The sequence below is a fragment of the Apaloderma vittatum genome, unplaced genomic scaffold, assembly GCF_000703405.1.
Source record: "Apaloderma vittatum isolate BGI_N311 unplaced genomic scaffold, ASM70340v1 scaffold4515, whole genome shotgun sequence".
Classification (NCBI taxonomy): Eukaryota; Metazoa; Chordata; class Aves; order Trogoniformes; family Trogonidae; genus Apaloderma; species Apaloderma vittatum.
In genome coordinates this window covers 20,771-44,323 of record NW_009716350.1, presented here as the reverse complement: position 1 = coordinate 44,323, position 23,553 = coordinate 20,771, and the positions used below count along the sequence as shown (strand labels likewise).

Here is a 23,553-nt window from a genome sequence, read left to right as displayed (position 1 = left end):
CTTCTATAAAATAACTCTTCTTTGTGGCCTCTGTCCACGCATGTCTGCCTACGCCTATTGCAAAATCAGCTGCAGGACAAGGGCGCATATCTGGGGGACAGGCAGTGGCAAAATTATGTAGCAATTTTTTATTTTTAAATGTGTGCGCACATAATATGCACACACCAAGAACAGTTTGGAATTAAAAAAAAAAATCTATTTGATTCAAACTGTCTCTAAATTGCAACACTTTAGTAAAAATTATCATTTGTAAAGTCTATCACAGTGTTAACTGTAAGACTACAAACTGATTTACTTTAATACTGTTCTAATGCATCCTCATTTACAGATTTTGCATGCATCTATTCTAAAACAAATCACCTTTATTACTTGCAAGAAGGCATATTCTGTAACTTATACTGGTCTCACAATTCAGGCTCTTTAGCTGAGAACTAAAGCTATTATTGCTGGTTAACTAATCAGTTCCGATAACATTCAACATGATTTAACTGATCACACTGATTAAAAAAAAATCCAAAACGACATTCCTGAGGTTATTTCCAACAGCAAAACTCATCTGCAATTTCTGCAGCTAAATTAATGCTGCTCCTTAAAAGTAGCTGCCAAGAAAAGTTATAGCTACAGGTATACACATACATAGAAAAATCTGTCCTGAAGAGCAAGAACTTCTCAAACAGTTTTTTTCCACCTGAATACTTCATGGAACATAACAGTATAGTCTTTGTACAAGACTCCAATCTACGATTTAGGAACTGTGATTTTCATACTGCTTAATCCCATTCAAAACTCTAACGAACTACCTTCTCCAAGTTATCCCACAGCTCGTTCACAAGGGTCATCCACGTGATGATGAAAGAATGTCTAGCATAACCCTAACCAACGTTTTTTGAAGCACAAACAAAACACTAAAGAGCATATTAGTGAAATATTCAGTAAAAGGAATGAGAGAAAACAGTAATGTTAAAATTAAGGCCACAATCTACTTGCATTACTGTTGTCAGCTTAAAAATAGCTTGTACCATAAAATGCATATAATCTCTTAAATATGCATATAAAGTATCTTAAACTTTCCTATGGTGATATTGAAGCTTTGAAAGAGGAATAATGATAAAATGTCACTGCCAAGCAAAAAGTTGTCACACTCAGATTTTTCCCACCCTTTATGGCTTAGTATTTTATACATTATCAGAAAATATTCTGTGAAAACAAAGGTCTCTATTTTATGTCCTATCAAGAAGTTAATCAACTTAGTTTTTTACTTTAGTTAGCTTGTGGGCACCAAATGAACCAAAGAGAAAAAGGTTTCTTTCTGAACACTGCGTGTTACTATAATTGTGAACTCCAGATCAGAAAGCTTATTCATTATGGTCTAGATCTGTATCTTACCCATCTAGAAGATTCATTGTTGTTGTGGTAACTTCAGCAAAAAGAACAATCTTTCCAAGCTTCTTTGTTTGAAGATTGTGTTGATATGTCTTCAGGCTGAAATGTTCTGATGAGAAGCTTCCTATCTCAGTGATGACTGGCATGAGAGATGGAGTTATCTCCATTTTTGATTCATGGGATGAAACAAACTTAAGAGACACTTTGCTGGATGCTCTTAATCCTTCAGCATCTACATTTCCCTCGAGCCATTTCAGAAAAGCAAGATGGATTTCCTACAGCCAAGGAAAATAAAATAAGGCATAAAAATACAGACTACCACATGTGAAGACAAACATTCCTTCAAGAACATTTTTATTGAAGCAATCATCTTCTACTTCAGACCAGGAAAATTAACTCAATTTCCTCTTGAAAGATCAATTTCTGCTGCTTGTTCTAGTCTAGCCTGGCCTGACTACTTGGTGCTGTCTTCCTAGACTTTGAGACCATGCTATTTTGCAAATTAATTAGGCTTAATCTTTCCCCATAGCAGGGTTTGTAGTGGTTCTCCTAGATAATGAAGCACCGAGTGCACACATCTGTCTGTGATCACCAAGCTAAATTTCTTTCCTGAAAGCCCTTTGGTCCATCTGTAAGACTCAGTCTGAAGGATAAAGCAGCAGTTAAGAAAAACATTCATTGATTTCTCAGCAGAATACCTGCTAAAAGGGCTCATACCTTCAGCTAATGGAAGTTTCACTACGATCACCTTAAATACAGACCAAACTGGCTGTAATTAGCTAACTATAAAAGAAGCATGTAACTCATAAAATTAGAAAACTCTACTGTGTATGAAATGCAGTTGTATGTATACTCTGTTGTCCTGTTCCAGTCCATGCCACACCTAGCACACATTTCAGTGTGAATGATATTAAATTATACATATGCATACATATTTTATGTATCTACACACCAAAACTTTGATTTTTCTTTCCCTTATTTTAGAAACTTAAAAATACATTTTTTTGAACATGTAATGAAGAGATTAATCACTGAGATTACTATCTGTCTGGTGAAACCATGAAACAAGCGTTAGACATTCATAGAACTCTTTCTGGAGAGATTTAATTCTATTTTGAGAAATTTGGCATGAAACGTTTGCCATGTCTTTAGAAATCAGAAGTTAACAGCCCACAAACACTGATTCTAAGTGTGCAGCTTAAATTTTGAAGAGGTCTCCTAGAGTCAGTAGTCTTTTATATGATATACAATATATGAAACTACAAAAATTGAAAACAATGTACTAGTGATTCTTGCACTCAAATTTTTAAAAGGCAGACATTTGACTTATAAATAAAAAACTTCTGATCAAATAAACGCACCTTCGTCCCATTACTGCTATATTTGGGAACCAGAAAACGAGTGTTTTCAGTGCTGAAGGCAAGACTAAGCTCTCCTGCCCTTGAATGAGATGTTTCTGCTCCAATCCACAAACCACAATTAAGAGTAAACTTCCTATAAATAGTTATCGATCCAAGGAACCACTCCAATTTTCTAAATCCCATTGTTATATCTTAAAAAGAAATGAGAAAAGTGGTTGTAGTCCTGTTCCTAACACCTTGCTATAGATTTTCCATCCTCAGAAATAACACATTCTCAAGTTTCACGCAGATACTGCTTCTTGCATGACGTTCTTTGTAGGCGGAACTTCAGCACGCTTACTCTATTACGCCCTGTAGTGCGGCTAGCAGAGCGTAACACGAAGAAAGGACGAGTCTCTTTCCAAGTGCAATTGGGCACTAACTTCTAGAGCCAAGAATGATCTAAGAGCGATTCAGTAGCTAAATTTTAGTTACAGAGAAATTACTTCTCATTTCTTGGTTTTCTAAAGATACATCTGAACTCATTCCATCTAAGTTCTTGGATAAAATATGCCATAAATATTTTCTTACTTTCTTTTTTTGGCATATGCACCATACATGATGACGTGGCATTAAAGGTTTTATGTGCATTTCTTTGACTTGATCCACACGAAGCACGTGCATCTTCACTTAGTGTAATATCATAGCTTTGACAGACTGCTGCTAAATTCTTTACACAGTATCCTACTTGTTTTACACACACACACACACACAGAGTAACTTATTAGCTGTAACTGATATTAAGAAAAATTACAGGTTTCATACTTGTCAGGAAGTACACGGGAAAAATATGTTTAATGAGAAAGTGCATTATTCTATTGCTTTCCAAACACAGAAATTCACTTAGCCTAGTTGAGCGTGCAAGTCCTAGACAGAAAAACATAAATTTCAGCTCACATAAGGATGGGTTTTACAGACTTACAGAAACAGACATGTTAAAAAAATAAGTGCTTAAAGAAGTATTACATGCTAAATAAACAATGAAAATGCTTGATACTATGTGTCAAAAAGTCTGGTGCACTTTTGCCACAGCATGCTTTCTGAAAAGACTGAAATGGCATATATTTATGTGTGATGTTGCGTTATTACAAATATGCCACACAATTCCTACCATTCTTCCCCTTGAGTATTTTCTTTTAGGAATTTTTTTTCCTCATAGTTTTTACGTTTACTTCTTGATTCAATTTTCTTTTTTCCAATGCATACTGAAACATTTAAGAATTGTTACATATGTATAATTATGAAGCCAATTTTTGCCATAATGTACACTACACGTATATCGAGCTGATCGAAAATATAAACATGAGCAATACATAATCAAGAACAGCATTTGATATTTAAAAATTTCTTAAGAATATGTTACTACATTTTTGACAAAGCAAAGTTTCAAGTGCTGTCCAGGCATACGCTAGAAAGATTAATTTTCGCTGTTAAGAACCTCCTTCACACAAAGTTACAGAAACATGGATGCTGAACCACCGCATTTTGGTCCCCACAAATTACACTGGCACTAAGAGAAGTAGGTTTTTGTAAAGAAGTCAAGCTTAACCTCTGCTTCAACTCCATTTGAAAGGAATATAATCACACCAGAACCTGAACTGTGTGGTTTGTTGCTAAATTCAAGATTGAGCTTTGAGTTCAAAACCAATCCCGAGGCGAGTCCGCCGCTCTGCAGCGACCTCTGGTGGCCGTTCCAGTGCAAAGGGGGGGGCCAGGAACTGGCTGGCCCCTCTCCACTGCTGGGACCAGACCGGGCGCGCTAAGCAAGGCACCCACCTGGGAATACCCCAACTCCCAGCCAGTGCTTACCCTGACCACTATCAAAATCCTAAACCATGCAGGTACAAGCTGTAAGTGAGTATCAAAAAAGCTGCAGCTGCTACATATTCAGGCTCCAACATCAGTATCTGTAGCTACTTACACATGTAATCATACTAAAATCTGTATTACGCATATTATCAGTAACATAGCTTGTAAATATAATAACTACATTTATTTTAGGGTGGCATAGACATATTCTGAAATTGTTATTAATTATTACTGCCTCAGTTTTGGATAGAGTTTGAACTTCAATTTCAGGAGAACTGAAGCCAAGCCAAATTTAATTTCCTATGTATGTACATTAATTTCCTATGTACACTTTATATGTACATTATGAATGAAATCTGACACGTCAACCAAACAATCTGTCACCAGGAGAGCTGATCAGCTATCCACAAAATAACTAAAAAATTAATACGTATGAGAAAAAATTTATATTTGTATTTTCTATTTGAGACAGGGACCTACTGGAGAGTCCAAGGGAGAGCTACGAGGATGATTAAGGGACTTGAACATCTCTTCTGTGAAGAGAGACTGAGAGAACTGGGGCTGTTCAGTCTTGAGAGGAGACAGCTGAGAGGGGACCTTATTAATGAGTATAAATATCTGAGGAGTGGGTGTCAAGAGGAAGAGGACAATCTCTTCTCAGTGGTGCCCAGCAATAGAACAAGAAATAATGGGTTTAAGTTAGAACATAGGAAGTTCCACCTCAACATGAGGAGAAACTTCTGATGGAGCCCTGGCACAGGCTGCCCAGAGAGGTTGTGGAGTCTCCTTCTCTGGAGACTGTCAAAACCCGCCTGGATGTGTTCCTGTGTGGCTGCCCTAGGGTATCCTGCTCTGGCAGGGGGGCTGGACTAAATGATCTCTAGAGGTCCCTTCCAACCCAAAACATTCTATGATTCTATGATTTTTAAATGGCAAAAGCACAACGTATTTTCAATGCAATGTAAAAATCAATTAGCAAAAGCAGAAAAGCAATATACCAACAGGAACCACCCACCGCTTCTCACTAACAAACTTTCCTCCAGCATTCCAAAGCACAATGTAAATCCTCCCACAGGAGCATGGAGAGACAGAAAATTTCAAAGCAGTGACAGCCTCACCAATCTGGCACCTAGGGACAAACAGATCAACCACAAGAATTATGGCTGTCAGACTGAACATGTCACTTAATGAAAAGTTGTTCTGAGCCAGTAGGGAGAAATAGGGGATGCTAATTCACAAAATTCATAGAAACAGAGAGTTAAGGCACTGCATACCACATACCCCCATACCCTACGTACCCTCAGCTGTGTGATTATTAAGGTTTATTAAGGGTTACTGTATGAAGGACGGGAGGTCTGACGTTGCAAGCTGTTGAACTAAAGTTTAAATGGTAACTGTAACATAAAAAAGGAAGAGTAAAATCTGTACTTTGTTTATGATTTAACATCTGTTTTCTATGATTTTAAGAGTTTGGTCAGGTGTGTGAAGAAAATGCTATGTAACGGAAGTTTGGTTTTGCTGTTTAAAATTCTCTTTATTTTCATAATCATTAGTTTCAATTTTTCCTAATGCTTACTTAGCAGTTGAGATTGAACAAAAAGGAGAAAAGAGGGAGACGTAAGAGACAAAAACCAGCTGCATATGGACCCTTCTCTGTTGTAGTATAAAATAACAGAAAATTACAGCTCCTGACGGAGAAGGTTTTATTTGCACCTGGGCTCTATCAACCAATGAGACTTACGCAAGAAGCACATAAACTCTCAGTTATAATGGTTCAAGATAATCCCAAATTTAAGACTTTATTCTTACATTCTATTTCTACAGATATAGAATTTTTATATATTTTCTTAGCTCTTATATATATGTTCATACACATACACAAATGTAAGGAAATATCTCTCTTACTGGGCATATTTGGGAGCTGCCCTTTTCTACCAAACTCTGTGACGATAGGTCTTAAACTCTGTGTCAATGGAATTCTTTGTTAAGACAAAATTCGGTCACAGCCTAAATTTGGCTTTTATTAAAAACACAGAGTCAAGACTAAATGAAAGCTAAAAATATAATCCAAAAACCAAACAAACATTATACAACAGTTAGCTCTCTCCCTTCCTGGGAGGAAAAACGAGGCAATTTTAACTGCTAATGCTTTATCTGACAACTCAGTATCGTGACTATAAGACTCGACTCTAGCTGTTGTTTGCTGTGTGAGACAAATTATTCACTTTCTGGATATGCAGCTCCAACACCATTTAACAGTTTTTCTCTTTCCTTTGCAAATAATGTAACAATTTCCAATGAACTACCTCTATTTTTGCTTCACTATACTTTAAAAAAGTTTGCAGTTGATGCATTGATTCACTTATCGTCAGCTGATGTACTGATTAAATCATACATGCATATATGTTTATTAACTGCAAACAAGTGAAGATTACACAGACATAAAGTACCAATCTTTTAGAGAAGCGCATCAATAGTTCATCTGGAGCATAACCATATTTATAGACATCACACCTTCAGTATGGATAAGTTGCTTTTTTTCCTAAATTGGCTGTTTTCAAATGAGTATTGTTCAGTTCAGATACGATCTCAAATGTATGTATTTCAAATGACATCTAAGATAGCACTGATAGAAAATAACATATTTCAATAAAGAGTGCACGGCATTTAGAATCCGATTTCAACTTTAGTTTATAAAAATGCACATGCATTTAACATACACATACACAAAAATATATCATCGCTGTATTACACAGCTTTGCTCAACAGCCCTGCAAGTTTAAAGGTGTTAAATTAGCCACTGGAGAGTTTCCATAGCATCTCTTGAATCCAATAGAAACAAACTGAACTCCAATGTGGTAGTAAGCAGTAGGCTGGTGCCAGCAAAAATCACATCTACGGTGGCAACTCCAGCCCCAAATGCTAGTGACTCAGGAGGCCAGCAGCAGGAAAAGTCAGCTATTAGCACAAGAGGGCAAGGTTTTGGCAGACATTTCTGACTAATGAGGCACACAAAATGCTTCTCTGATGCTGCCAGTGTTTTTACTTCCTGTAATAATGCCATACCTTGAGATCTGAAGCAAATGACAGTTTCATAACACAGCCATAGCCCCATTTTAAAATCATGTTTGTACTTAGTCATACAGAAAAATGCTATAAATAAATATCTATTAAATAGCACAAAACCCCCTCACTAAATATACAGAAAATACGCAAAGTTACATACTATTCTTACTGCTTTCAAACCCTAGCATGTATGTAGTACCTTTTACTGAGACTTTGTAAAACATGTTATAAAATACGAAGTTTAGTACCACAATCGTTCATTGAAACTCTTTTCTTTTAAATTTTCCTTTGCAAGGTGGGGAAACCCAGTGCAATTTCTTTAAGAAAAGACGGAAGAAAGGTAAAAAAAGCCCTGGCAGAGGGACTGGAAGAGGATGAAAACCAGGCCTGCTGTACACAATCACAAAGATGGCTAAGAGATTGCGCTTCCCTCCTAAGCAAACCAATGCTGGCAATTAAGTTATAGCGGCCGCCCTCTACTAATTTTTTCAGGACTGAGCTCAGCTGTAGATAGCAGATGTATTATTTGTGTTTATGCGTCAAAGATAGTGTCTCTAATCAGCAAACCAGGCTAAGAGACCTCATTATTTCAATACTGTTCAAGTGTCGTTAATAGGTAGTAACATTACTAAACCACATGTCAATGCCACATGTCAATGAATAGTTGCTCTTTCACATAAGTAAAAGTAAGCTTGAAGATAGATTCTATAACAACTGAAACAAAAAGAATAAAGAGAACTGTAAAACATAAGGGCTATTTACAACACACTCAAAATTTGATTTGAAACATATAAAGTACTCAAATAGTTGTTTTACAGAGAGCATAAAACTCTTCTCTAAATATTAACTGCTTATAATCAATTTTGATGTTCAGTCTTTGTTCAAGGAAATAAAACAAAATTGAGCAAGCTAGGTAGCTTCCCTCCACAGCTCCACTGGCTGATTTTAATCTATCTTCAGATTACTTAGAATATTTTCATTTAGTCTGCATATTTTAGTAAGAGGAAGATCCTGCTCTGGCAGGGGGGCTGGACTAGATGATCTTTTGAGGTCCCTTCCAACCCCTGACATTCTGTGATTCTGTGATATATTTTAGCTGAAGGCGCGTCTCTAGGCTGAGTCAGGGGAGAATCTGTGCACTCATCTTGCTCTGCTCAGCATGCAGAGGGTCATTATTTTCATGACTGGTGTTTCAGATCATAGTATATAAATCTTAGGAAGGAGAAATCCAGAGTTCTCCACTCCCTCCTTTCCCCATCCCCCAAAGAACTTTATAAAGATTTTATTGTAGGATAACCGAGGAGCATTCTCACTTCATGTTCTCAAGAAACGTGTTTTCTTCTGTAGTTACTTGGCTGACATTTGCTATGCATTCTCAAGATACTACATAACTAGGAAACTTGTTTCAGTTTATTAATAATCTTTTCATATTTCCTAAACCCAGATAAGGCGCAAGCATGAGTTGGCTGTGTAAAACACAGAAGAGCATTGAGAAAGATGGCACAGTTTGGTAACTTTTTTAATTTACAAGCAACTGGATTTTTTGGAGTCTGCAGTGGTTTGGGTAGTTACTTTAGTCTGTGATGCACTTTCTCTACAGAAGCAGAAAAAGGTAATCGCTTCTGAAAGATCATTCCAGAGACCAAGTTCCTTCTTTTTTGTCTCCACACGAGTGTGTCTTTAAAAACAAGTATTGCATAAGAAGTTACACAGTGCATCATCTCAGGGCTATAGGGAGTAGAAACAGCTACATGTAAAAGAGGGTCCATTTTGCCAACTGATATGTGGAATAACTAGTCCAAAAAAGGGAAAGATTTTTAAGAAACTGCTGCAAGGTATCCTTATCCTTACCCTTTTTACTGCAGTTGCATTTTTTGAACACGAAGCATCTTAGATTTCAACCCATTCCCAGTCTATGTGTCCAGCAACTGCTCATAAATCTGTTCCTAAATTTGAATCCAAAATTAAATTTAGCTTTAAAAAGCACTGTATGTAGGCAGAAAATTAATTTATCCAACGTGCAGCAGTCCATTCTAAAAACAGGCTGCAGGGCCCAGGCCAGAATTCACTGACTAATGAAAAATACAGCAGATGTTACATTCTGCAGAGAAAAGAATGTTGTCAATAAGGTTAAAAATAAGATTAAAAGAAATCAGCTAGCAATGAAAACGAAAAATGGTCTTTGTGACAAGTTTTTTATATCAGTATCTCTCCATTGTTTTTAGCACAGTGTTACGCTTAGGTATTAGGTTGCTAGAAGGCATATGCTATCATTCAGTCATGCAAAACAGACACAGGAAATGAGGCAATTCCCTTTTTTCTTTCTTTCTTATATGCAAAAAAAAAAGTATCAAAAAATTCTTAAAGTGATGGAACAATTAAAAAAAAAATAATACAAGTGTGAACGTGTACTGCGCTAACACGTTTGTTGGGACTGCTCAGTTTTGACGAAGTGCTACCATTCCTGGCCTCTGGGTAGGCAGCAGCCCCTGCAGGGGCAGGACAAGGCCCCACCGCAGTGTCCTTCGGCCAAGCCGGAGCGGCCGAGCGGCAGAGGACAGCAGAGCACCGCCGTAAGGTGCATCCTGGCTTTGCTTTTCTCACTCAGCTGCAACAGAACAGTCTGGAAGCAATCTTCCCCGCAGCTGCTCTCATCAACAAACTGTTTATTGTAAGAAAGTGGCTGGGTCAAAGGCTAAACGTCATCCAGAACTGAAAGCGTAGCTCTAAAAAAAAAAAACCCTGAAGCCGTCCATGCATATGAAAACAGCGCGTTACATATGAAAGAGAACCATATTCCATTCTGAAAGGCCAAAAGTTCTACTTCAACAAAAACTCTTTAATTTGATGAAGCAGTGTTTTATAACGTTGCACTAATTTACTGTGGCTTGTGCTGATTTTGAGATCTGTGCAATGTTTCTAATAAAAACAGAAGTTATTTAAAATTCAATCTCTGTTTTATGGTTAAAAAGAGTTGTATTACAAAACATTTTAAAATACTTTATTAACATGGAGTAAGTTAGCTCCATATTCACATACAACAACAACAAAGTAAGTACTCCTCTAATCCATTACAAATGCGCCATCAACGTTTCACAAATTGAAAAAAAACACCTGATTTAGGCTCAGTATTAGTTGTACCAGAATAAAAACTTCAGGTAGGAAAGCAAGATGGCATATTAAATACATACATATTAAATTATTCACAAGCATTTACCAAGTCAGTTTCAAACTTTCTTCAAAAACTTTTGGATTCAACAGGTCATAGTGTGATGTCAAAACCTCTTCCAGAATTCCAAGCTCTGTCAAGAGTCACTAAAGGGTTGAATTTAACCATGTTTTAAGCCACACATCCTTAAAAAATTTGTAACTGCATGTTACCGTATGACTACATTCAAGCATGTACGCACACACACATACAAAGGCACAGAGAATACATGCATCAAAAGCCACTCATATTTAGCATAATTTAATAATATCCGTAATAAAGTTTTAGTTTAAACTAAGGGATGCTAAAAATCACAGGACAATCTCATTTCGTAGCTTGTAGCTCCTCATCTCAGAAATTAAGCGGTATACCACCACCTACGCAAGGTAAACTGCTATCGTAACACAGCACAGTAATTGGGGTACGTTTGCTGCAATAGACTATAAAGGTGACTTTGAGGGTAAAGGATCAGTAAGAACAAGGTCTACCTTTGACGTAACATCACTACATAACACTTCACAAAAATGAACATTGCAATGAAAGGGCTGATAAATCAGAGGGCCAGTAGGTGTTGATTTATCCTACCAGAAAAAGGCGTGATAAATTATGGTTTGACCATAATTCTTCATGACACCTACTTTGTAACAAAATTTGTTATTTTATTGAAGAGAAGTATACAGTAAATTGGGCATATGTGGAACTGTGCTAAAAATAAGTATAGAGCAACTAAGCAGAAAGGAAAAGACATTCCACTTCTGCACTAAAATCTGAACATTATGCATATTAAAGTGGTTTTTTTAAAAAAAAAACAGTCATGTTTAGAAGAATAAATTAAGATATAAATCTAACCCTAAATGCTGTACACATTTATTTTAAATTACTCTCAACAGTATTCTGTATTGACTAGAAAAAAATACAGAAGAATTCTGTTCTCAGCTAATAGGGCAATAAATTAGATGCAATATATTCAGCTGGTAAAAATGCCTCTGTTAAAGAGCTATCACATAACAGTATTTTTATTTGGTACCAAAGCTTTTTTTTTCCTCAAACTGAGGATAAAATTGTTTGTTGCAAATCTTGAAATTAGTAGTAGAATGAGTTAAGTAAATAAAACCTAAGAAAATATTTTCTCTTAGCACTGATAATACACAATTCCTAGTTTAAGGTATCCATCAGGTTTGTTTTGCCTTTCAACGGGTTTATATACACAAAACGTGAGTGAATTTAGTGTTCATGAACATGAAATAGTAGAACAGGAGCCAAAGATTCTCCTCTGAGCACCACAAACACGCTCTAAACTCGAACGACAAGACTTTAACTGTATCTTTTTTGCCTCTTCCAAGCAAGGGCTCCCAATTCTGTCTCACAGTAAGGGGTTTTTAGCTAAAAAAAGTCTGTGAGATACTAGGGTGAAACCACAACCCATTTTCAAATGTACTGCAACTCAGAAATTACAATACAGTTATACCCTTAAAGTTACGCAGCTAATGTTCAACATGTACCATATATTTTATTATCCTTTGTAAAACATTCAGGCTGACATAACAGTTTATAAATAAATTAAAAAAAAAAACATAGTAAGAGAAAGATCTCAGAAAGGAAGAACTTCTTGGAAATTAAATGCTACAATTGTAAGAATACATTTGATACTTTATTTATAGTATACCCTCTCTAAAGATTAAAAAAAAGCATTAAGATAACTTCTAGCTTTCACTGTAACTAAGATCTCTTAGCTAATCAAAGATCTTAAAAAATGGTAGCATGACAGAATGGGATTATTATGAAAAAGAAAAAAAGTAAACCAATGCTTTTTATTTAGGAGAGTCTATCAAATACTTAAGTCTCACACTTCAAAACTGCGTCACATACATATAGAACAATGTAAAAATTAGATATTGAGAACTCTGAAGGCAGCCTCAATAACATTCAGTTTATTACAAATTAATATTTTTTTCTGAAAATACATGGGGAAAAATACAGTACTTACATCCGTGCACTGCTTTAAGTGTGAATGACATAAGCTACATTTACAGTTATCCCAGCTGTACGTTTTCCAATGTGTTGAAATTCTTCATTTTCAGCCCTTTCAGATTTAACTCTTTCTTCTGCCAGGACTGAAACCTTCTTTAGAAAAAAAGAGGTTAATTTTTTTCCCTCAGAGGAAAATCAAGAAGACAGTAAGCAAATCATAAACTAGACTTCACTATAGGTGTAAGGGTTCTAATACAGAATCAGCTTCAAGAACTAACTTCAGAGCAACCCCTTTTGAGAGCAGCCACCTGAAAGCATTGCTGACATTGTCAGGGATAAATGGGGAAAAAAATCCCAAATTTTTGTCCTTTATAAAGGTGGACATACAACGTACTTAGCCCTCGCAGGGATAAAGCTGAACACTTATCTAGACAAACTCTTTAGCCACTCCAGGGCTGAGTTCACTTTAGTCAGGTCATATATACACCACTGGCTTCTACTCCAAAAAACTACATTTGGCACACAGAACTTACAGTATTGCAGACAACGCAGCAAAGTTAAATTTCATTGCTGAAATTCAGGGGTTTAGGAGTGACTTTTGGAAACAAGGCACTCCAAGAAGCAAACAAGGACAGGCTCAAGACCGAGGCAGTGTACGAGAAGTGCTCAACAGAAGCAAACGCAGGCAGTCTGGAGTATTTTTGACAATGGCACATTCTTTATTCTGAAGGACTTTGGATTCCTTTGTCTTGTCTATGAGGATAACCACCTGTTTCTGTGCTTAGGAGTATTTATGCTCTATTATTGTCAAGAGAGCTGAGGGAGGATCCAATCTGTCAAACAAAATTTTGCAATATTCGTTAACGCGAATGGTAACACTTCATGCAGAATGTAGGCTGTAGCCCAGAGAGAACTCATTTAATAAAATCTAACCACAATGCTCAGAAACATGCTATTGCATTGTATCAAGACTCAACAGCACACATGAAACAGAAGATGGCTTCATTTTTTAGACTATTCCCACTAAAATTTAGTATTAACCCAGGTAAGGAAATATCTTAGGGGGGCAGTGGGGACAACAAAATACAACCTTAAGGAAGTATTTGGTGAAAACTACATAACAGTAAGTGCTTGCTGCATATGGGCACTAATGGAGTCTATTGTAAAGTTTAGGGACTGCAGTGCAAGCTTCAAACTTCTAACAAGGCACAAAAGATTTTAAACGGAGTAACAGCAGAGCTTAATGTAATTTTCCATTCCAGCTCAACATCCAGTGAATGAAAGGGGATTCTAGCTCCCAAAGGCATATGGCTGTTCTGTGCATTTCCTAGCTCCTGACTGACCATAGAGAGTCATAGAATTCAAACTTTTGATCTCCGTTGTAATAATAAAAAGAAAAAAAGACAAGGTCTGGGCTAGACAGCCTTACAGAGATGAGGACTAAGAATACAACATCCTACACAGACTACACTTCTAAAGTCAAGAAAGTGGCCACGATGAATCGAAAACTTTGAAAGACTGAAACCCAGCTCTGCATATATCCAAAGATGAGTTTTAATTCATTAACTATGAACTACTTTTGTTGAAGGTCCTTATTTAATAGCCCCAGACTAGAGGGTTAACTTCCAAAAACAATTCGTCTTGCAGGAAAAAGTTCCAGGGATTACTTCAATCTGTATTAAAATGCAAAAAAAAGTTCAAGATGCATTTCCAGAACAGTTCCACACAAACTAATGATCTCAAGGTACAGACAACGTCTGTATGCTCAGTCTGTGACACCTAGTGACTAATTTATCATTGGTTCAGTAGGGACAATTTCAGTCTCTGCTTCTTGAACATAATAGCTGGGCAAACAGGAAACTGAGAGCAAAGCAATTATTATTTAATTTTGAGTTTAAAGTTTGATCATCAAATGTCTTTAAAATCAATTGTGACTCTAACTAAAGACCCACCTTGATCTTCCAGAATAAATTCAGCTTGATAAACCTAAATAATAAGCTTGGTATATACTTTTAGTTTGTCAAGCTAGTGTTATTACATAAAATCAGGAATGCAAGAGTGGCTGCCAAAGTAACACTCTATCAGCAAATTATTGTATGCTTCTAAGAGGAAGAGACGCTCTAAAACAGATAGAGAAATTGCTCTCTATGTAGCAATAAAGATAGCAATAATTGTAGTAAGTTTTATTGCAGTTCAAAAAATGTCTGATTTGCTATTCTTGGCCTGCTAATTGGAGACCATTAGTGGTCAGAGTGGACTATGAAGGACAGAAAAAAGCTCTAAAAATATTTAGAGAAGACTGAAGTCCACTCCCACCTGCAAAAGGCAATGGTTGCTGCAATAATAACAAAAGCATATCCCTTTCATTACTAGCTATTCATACGTATCATCTGACTGAATGAGCAAATCGAACTTCATTGCTCCTCAGATATTGTCTACGGCTAAAACAGGTAGAAGGAAAAGCTTCCCATAACTTCAAGAGCTGATGAACTCCGCTTTCCAACGACACCATAACTAATGCTTAGCAGAAAGGGGCAGCTTTTGGCAAAAGCCACTGCTGCTCAAACGATAGGAATACAAGGACAAAGCAGCAGCAATTTCGATGTAATGTGCCCCTTTAAATCTGTACCTTTTCTCCAACAGTGGGAAGCAGCACATGCAGGAGAAGAACACAAGCTACACTGAAATGATTTGCCAGCCAAAGAGCATACACCTCGCAGCTCCAACCAAGTATTCTCCCGTGAAAGTCACGTAATTTTCTGAACTGGGTTCAAAACATTCCTGGTATCAGCTATGCTCATTTACAATAATGACAGAAGTATTTTGAAGATAAACATACAACTTTAAATGTTTTCAGGTATTTCTAACAAAACCTGAGGAATTCAAACAAACAGCCTAATTATTTATGGTAATTTCCAGCTCATACTGCTTATACTAACTTTGAGAAAGGGCCCCTCTCTCTACAGAAAGCAACAAAATAAGAATAAGCATTTGCTTCCAACTATTATATAAGCATTTGTGTTTGCTTCCAACTATTTGTATTTCCTTTTCCATCAGCTAATACATTGTACTAATACACCACGATGTAAAACACAGGCAAAAGATGTAAACTGATTAGATAAAAGTTATCTCTGCAGCTGCTACTCCTGTCAGGTAGCTGTGGGGCATAAACTAACTGTAATACCACCAATTCTATTTTGGAAAGAAAAAAGGTATGTCTTCCAACCAGCAAAAAGCACAGACAATTGTTTACTTCATGTAATGAGTTCTAAAGTCAAATCATGCCATACATAATTTTTAATTTAAATCTTGAAAATTATTTATCAAAACACTATTTTTCCTTATCTTGCAATAGAATTTCATAAATATCTTCTGGAATTAATTTTCATTTATTACGACTACATGAAAATGCTGAGACAATGTTCCCCCATAATAGTTCTCTCCATCTTAAAATTCAGAGGATCTTAAGATATTTTAAGTTCCTAAAAGTTGTCTTCACACAACAGGTAGTGAGCATCCAAGCACAGTTCTTTAAAGCAGAGATGGTGATATGCTTTCTCCAATTGAATATTGTTCTTCCTTTCAAATAATGTTTATAATGAGAACAGTGTAACTTTTGATACTTAAGTTAGGACCTAATTCATCAGGTGAAATGTAAAAGAAATGATAAACTTGTAACAAAGTAATTGGTCAACATCCAAATAAAATACAACAAACAGAAAAAGGAAATTGTTTAGTAATACACATTATATCCATAATCTCCCTTCATATTTGGATCTTATCAAATGAAAGTCACCTTATCTTTATTTAGAATCTCTTTCTGAACTTGTTAAAACATGGTATTCAATTTATAGTAAGTCTATATTGAAGGGGAAGAAGCTGAGCAAATACCTAGATGGGAGTTGACTCAGGAGACATTTGTGAATGTTTTGAGACTCGTCAGTCTGTGTATCTACTTCTAAAGACTTGAGTTATTAAATGATCTATCATTCTCTCTTCAAATCTTAGTTCTCACCATGGGCAAAACCTGTAAATTTATTACAGCCACTACTACTCTTAAAACTGCAGTAGAGATTCTCACTTGTGTTAAAACAAGTAGGGACAGACTGTACTAGTGTCCATACTGATCCTACTAAGACTTGGCTTTAACAATATTTAACTACATATTTACTCAGTTTTTACAAATAAAGAAGAATGTTTTGAAATATTTTCTGAAGTAGTACTCAAAATATTTCTTAAAAAAGTTCAACAGTACAATGTAGTATATGCTTGAGAAACAATTCACACTAGATAAGAAAAGTGATTCTCAATTAAACAGGCTGTAAAAATCAAATGTTATCCTGTATCTTACAACCTAGTGAAATGATCAGTCCAAAGTAGCACAAATTTTATAGCTAAAATTATTAGACATGCATTATAATGACTAACAGCTGTAGAGAGTGCCAGAAAATGCAGTAATACAATTTGTTTTCTATATGGTCATGTCTTCCTCCTTACCTCTGCCTCTTCAGCTGTTGCCCCATTCCCCTCTCTCCTCCTCCCACACAGTGTCTGTCTTCTCTTTCATCTGCTATCAGACTAGATCCACTAGCTCTTCCTCCTGATGCTTTTCTCTCTCAAAACAGTTCTTACCCTCATCAGTCAGGGAGCATGCTCCAATTTGCACACTAGTTGAATAACTCCCTTCCCAACTTTTTTCAGGGTGGGAGTTCTTCTCCAGGGCCAGTCGTCTTCTCCGGGCCTGTCACTCTCAGAATTTCTACTATACCATGCATTTATTAAGGAATGGATAAAGAAAGAAGACTTGACTTAATTTCTGAAACTTGAGGTTGCCAATATGGCTAATAAGTTTATATACAGACTACTATTAAAAACATACATATTAACACACATATATACATACACATAGACTTATACAAGTCTGTATATATAGTTACGTACAGATATAGCGCCACACTTAAGTACAGAACTTCATGTCTGTTGTAGATCCTCTAGTGTTTGCACACGGAAATGCTGGCACAGATAAAATGGTGGCCAGCTAAAAGTCTTAAAATTAAATTACATAATCCTGTGAAGCACAGCTCTGTACAATCTAATTGTAAGAATACAGATTGCCCTGATGGACTCAGCTACACAGCACTTTTACCAGCAGAAGAAAAACACACGTACCATGAAAACAGAGGCAGAATAAGATTTGTTCTCAGAAGAAAAAAATACCAAAAATCTTGCTTCAATATTCACGCAAATCCTTCGTAAATAATACACTACAACTGTAAAGTAACTGAGTACAGGGTCTTACTAAACTGGAACACGTTCCACTTTTTGTGAAGACCGACTACAACCCAAATAAAAAAAGCTTTCACATAAAAGTTGTAGGAGAAACTACAGTAAACTTTCTGATTTAAGCTAACAGCTGTTCTTTAATCAGCTTTTCACTATAAGAACTGCATAATGTCAGCCAGACAGTCACATGCCAAATTCCATTCCCACCGCACCTGGAATTTCAAGATTTCCTCAATATGTCAGAAACCCTCAATCGTTTCTCAGAATGAGCCATCGAATCACAAACATAACAAAATCTCTAAGTCAGTCCCTTTCCCATCAACGGCTGACACAAGTCATACCTGGCAATTTTTTTTGCAGTCTTCATCTTCTTTGATGACAAACTCTAAGAACACTGGAATATCTTTTAAATCAATGAGAACTAATTACAGTCCCATCTTAATTTTCCAGAATAAATTCAGCTTGATAAACTTAAATAATAAGCTTGGAACTGTGGACTTTTTTTTTTCTGATAACATTGTTGTGTAACTGAACTATCAAAGAATTGTTAAGAGTCAAAGAAATATATTCAGAAGACCCCAATGTGGTAAATGCACTGTTTCAAAAACTGCCAGAGTTTGCAGTTCTATCTTTGTGGAAGAGCAATATAAGGAGATACTTCTATTGCCTTTTTTCTATTTCCTCTTGATGATATATTTTTATTCAGCTTCTCCCTTTAATTAAAACACATAATCTTATATCATCTAGCCATAATTAGTTTAAAAGTAAAGATACAAAAGAAGCACTAATTACATTGTTAGATAACTATTAAAATGATTTCTCATTGTGGAAACGTATCGTCATTTCTGAGCAATGGTAACACGATAGCATCTCACAGGACTCCAGCTGATGCCAAGCCTGTTCTCGTTTTCCCAGTCTCACTTACATAAATTAGCTACAGGCCCCACTGACAGTCAAAGAATCTCAAGTTTTTCATGTTTGGAAATACTCCACTTTTGTCAGATCTTTACCAGTGAGGTCATAGTAAACGATTCGATGCCAAATTGCCATGGATCTCCAGAGTGTTTGTCACAAGTTATGGATTCTTGCTATCTAAAATCACCCATCTGCTCAAAGGCAGGACTCTGAATTCTGACTCCAAAAGGTTTATCGGTTACAACTTTTGAGTGCTGAAACAAAATCCAAGACCCATCACTTTAATTACAGCCTTCACATTAAGATAGAATGTGTGTCTGTGTTAGACACAGTCAGCATGAATTTGTATTAGTCTGACAGTGTAGATTTTACTTTCTTTATTTAGATTCCTATAACAAACTCCAGGATAAAATAAAACTAATAAAACTCAGCCTCACATACTGGCTAGGCAGCAGACTATGCTGAGTGTTCTATACTGAAGAAAGAGTACTCAACCCCAGCGCTGTGAGAAGTTAGCAGAAGACGGGAACATCAAGCTCACGAAAGTTTTCAGTATATATTACATAAGCCATTCTAAAAGGATAATAAAATTTTCCATTCTCTATAGTAAAGAACAAACACGCCTAGAGAAGAAAGTTGTTCTGAAGTATCATGCACACTGACTCGAAGCAAGCCTTGAAACATGATAGAATACACTTCAATGACTGGCACTTTGGTCAGATGCCAGCACAGAATAATTTCGTATCAGAGTTAGCTCTACAAATAGATTAAATGCCACTCAGCACAAAAGGCTTTAACTTTTAGTTCTCACAGCAGCATAAAGACTCTTTTTATGGAGATTGTTATAAGTAAGATATTTTCTAAATCATCATCAAAAACATTTATTGAATCAATACATAGCCAAGAAGTTGTCTGCAAACCATAATGCAATGCAAGTTTGCTATACATTATTATGTGCCTACAAATGTGATTCACGGCTGTTTAACATAAGCAGCATGATTGCTGCTATCATGCACAAAGGAAAACATTTTTAACTAGAGAAGTGTAAGATAAAGGGAATGTTCGTCAGATTTCTCTTTCCTCCTCCCTCAAACACATAGTAAATACTGCCTGAAATAGGGAATAAACAACGGAAAAGCAAAAGGTAGCTTTAGTAATCATCCGGAATTATTTGGCTCCGTATTTGGAGTTCCCTCCATCTCCCATCAAAATTTCCTAACTGAAAATGTCTTACTGTATTTTGACACTGAACACCACTGATTCCTTAGGGGGATTTAACAATGCCGTTTTAAAATTGAGGAAATATACTGGGCAGTCCCTGTGAACATGCAAAGATATTTCTATGCAAATCTATACGCAACACACCACACAAAATGTTTTCCAACCTTTCCTTATTTTTTCGGTTTCCCGCGTCCCGTAAACCCAGCTCACAAGCGCCCCTTAGCGGTAAGAAACCTTCCCTCACTTCAGAGCATCCGGCCTTTGAGAGCAAGAAAGAGTTTAATGTAATTCCGACACTGTCTTAGCTCAGCTGGGCAGAGACGCTGATCAATACTGGAGACTCACAGTCTGCAGCATGCCAGCCTTTCTTCAATAAACAGCTCCAGGGAAAAGTCGGAAGAAACTTTTAGGAGCAAACAAATTAAGAGATAATTTAGACTTCCAAAACTTAAAGGAGGCAGCACAAAGAAAACTCAACCGTCAGTCAGATCCCAAGCCTGGACTACTCAGTTAGCACTCAGGATAAACAATGTCTGTTGAACACTTCAATGTTCATCAAAACCATTTCACAAAGTCAGTCTGCACCGTAAGACTGGTCCAAAGAAAGCAACCTCTAAGGAGAGAGACAGGAAAGCCTAGTTTTCTCTAACTGTAATAACCCTCATCATCTTTTTCTCTATGCCTTCTGCTCCCTCTCCTGCCTTTCTCAATGGGGCCAGCTAAGTGCTTCTCAGCAGCATAGGCAAAAGTTTTCTTCAGGAACAAAATACTTTTTCAAGGCAAAATGTCAGTTTCATAACCCTCACTGATCCTAGCATGCTCTTTGGATCTGAAGAGAGCAAAAAAAAAGACATTCTTAGCCTCTGCAGAGGGAGTACTGCTCCTGTTTCTAGGCAGTGAGACCAATAAGGCTTCAGTTAACAGCAGAAACCTGAAAATTCAAAAAGCACCGCCCCTGCCTGCACTGCTTCCTCATTTGGGAGTGGGGAGGTGTTATGAGAGGAAGGAGCCAAGTCAGTATCACATTGATGTTCTTTCTCCGAGAGCACTGTGCTTCTTCCCTTGTCAAACTCTCCTCACCTCTTTGAGCTGTGGGGAAGAACACAGGTGCCAGGCAGCTGATCTACAGTTACCTGCTACTCTTCATGTCACTGCAGCTCCCCATGGGCCGTGATACACAGAGCTGCCATCACACCACTGCAGCTGTATTTCCAAGCACCCACACCTCAACACCCCACAATATCCCTTTCTTTCCTTTACAGCAGCACTCTCAGTCCCTCATGAGTTCCTGCCTCCTTACTACTGCTTGCTCTAGCAGCTGGGAGAGGAGGCAAAGAGGGTGAGTGTTGCTGTCAGAGTGGATTTTAGGCAGACAGTTCCACTAGCATTTCTTTATTTCCTGGCGAGACTGACAGGCTGCCTTGGCATGTAACTGTCTACAAAAAGCATCCTGCCATGGACTGTATGTCATAAAATTTGCTATAGAAACTCAGCTTCTTTTAAGCTTTTACCTCTACCAAATGGTTGGAACTGAAAAGGTTAAAAATTTTCCTGAAGATCCCTTAGGAAACTACACTAATAAAGGCAGGACAAATACAAAAAGAGAGAAGAAAGAAGATACGCTAAAATATAGAGTACTTATTCCACCTCCACCTCCTACACAACCGTATGACAAATTTTACAAACCTGTTCAAGTACACGAAGGAAGTATAAGAGGAAGTATCACGGAGAAACAAGAACCAGTATCGTGATTCCTACCTGCAAATTTCCTTCTCTTCTATCTACTCTCACTCATGCTGCCCCTATATTCACCCTCTCTCTCTATGCTAGAGAGGGCAAGGACAGCAAACAGCAGCATCCCTCCTCTCAGTTACTCTATATTATACTACCACAGATTATGAAACTACTCTGTGCTTGGTAAGCCACAGTAACTGACGATAATCATTCTCTTAGCCACTCACAAGCATGAAATAAGAACACTTCATCCTAAATCTCTACCGTTTATTTCACCACGCCACTGATTTCTCTCTTCTTATGCCCAGCACTATTGGGCTGGTGCCCAAAAAGCCCTATGCAGGTTAAGCACTTCTGAGAGGGGCCGTCACCTGTGCTGAACCTGCAGAGGATTTAGCTGGTCAACTTCTTGCCACTGGAAGTGGGCACAAACCAGGAATCTGCAGAGGCTCACACCTCAGTCAGGGTGGCATTAGCTCTCAGAAGAATGGGGTCATGCTTTCCTCTGATCAAGAGAGCTCTGAACTGTCGCAGCAGGAGATGGTCCTTATGTACCTTCATCACCCTAAGTGCTGACAGGGTGGGGAGTGACGAAGTTACTGACTGTCAAATAACCATTCCCTCTTAGTCAGCCATTCCTTTCCAAACATGTTTAAACACCAGCAAACAGTGGGGACTATTACTAGAATTCAGGCATTGACACTAAGAGCTTTTTAATGGATGACAACACTGAAATAGTTTTAGTTTGCAACCAGTGTGACTCCTCCGGGTTTGCAAGTTCTGTTTTAAAGAAACAAGAGTTAATTTCAGGAGAGGAGGGGGAAGAGTACAAAACAAACAAAAAACAAACCCACCTTCCCTGCACACATGCAACTCAAAAGCCCTGCAAACCAACAAATAACTTTGAATTTATTATGGAAAAAAAACCCAAACCCTAAGCACATGGAGTTAAATTACAAATATTTTTTTAATTGATAGTACTATGTTATCAGTCCTTGGGTTAAGTTGTTTAGATAAATTCTTCAGAAAGCCACTTTAGAGAAAAAGCATGCTACCTGTCAGAACGCAAATGGTTTGCTAAATGTGCTGCACTGCCTAGCCAGTCTAGTAGAACACAGCTTTTCATAGCAAAAATAATTCCACACATGGCATACATTAAACCCATTTCCCAGAAATTACAAGCTAGTCCTGCAAATACACATTTTTACTGGTATAGGCATATTTACATTGCCGTATGTACTTTTTTTTTCCCCCCTGAAGCAACTTAGCCCTAAAAGACATTTTCTTTCCTAACCAAGAGACAAACTGGCAAAGTTTTTAAGTACAGACAATGAGTTCAGGCAACGTTTGAAATAATATATATAATACATTAACAAAAAAACTAAAAAATGCTAGAGAAACTATTCATCAATGATCAACAGAAATCTTTCAGATCTCTCACATGGTGTGCTTGTATGGGGTTTGCCTGGCCGGATTTCAGTGGCAGAGGGGCCGTAGGGGTGGCTTCTGAAAGAAGCTGCTAGAAGCTTCCCCGAGGTCTGACAGAGCCAGTGCCAGCCGGCT

At 37.2% G+C, this 23,553-nt stretch overlaps 1 protein-coding gene across 1 annotated transcript in view; it reads right to left on the bottom strand.

The window, feature by feature from the left end:
* Window positions 1-1,382: 1,382 nt before the first annotated feature.
* The window catches only part of LOC104273981 (biotin--protein ligase-like), a 39,814-nt gene continuing 17,643 nt past the window's right edge, over window positions 1,383-23,553 (bottom strand). The window contains exon 5 of the mRNA XM_009869486.1: window positions 1,383-1,658. Within this exon, the coding sequence (XP_009867788.1) occupies window positions 1,383-1,658 (276 nt within the window). The remainder of the gene's footprint in view (window positions 1,659-23,553) is intronic.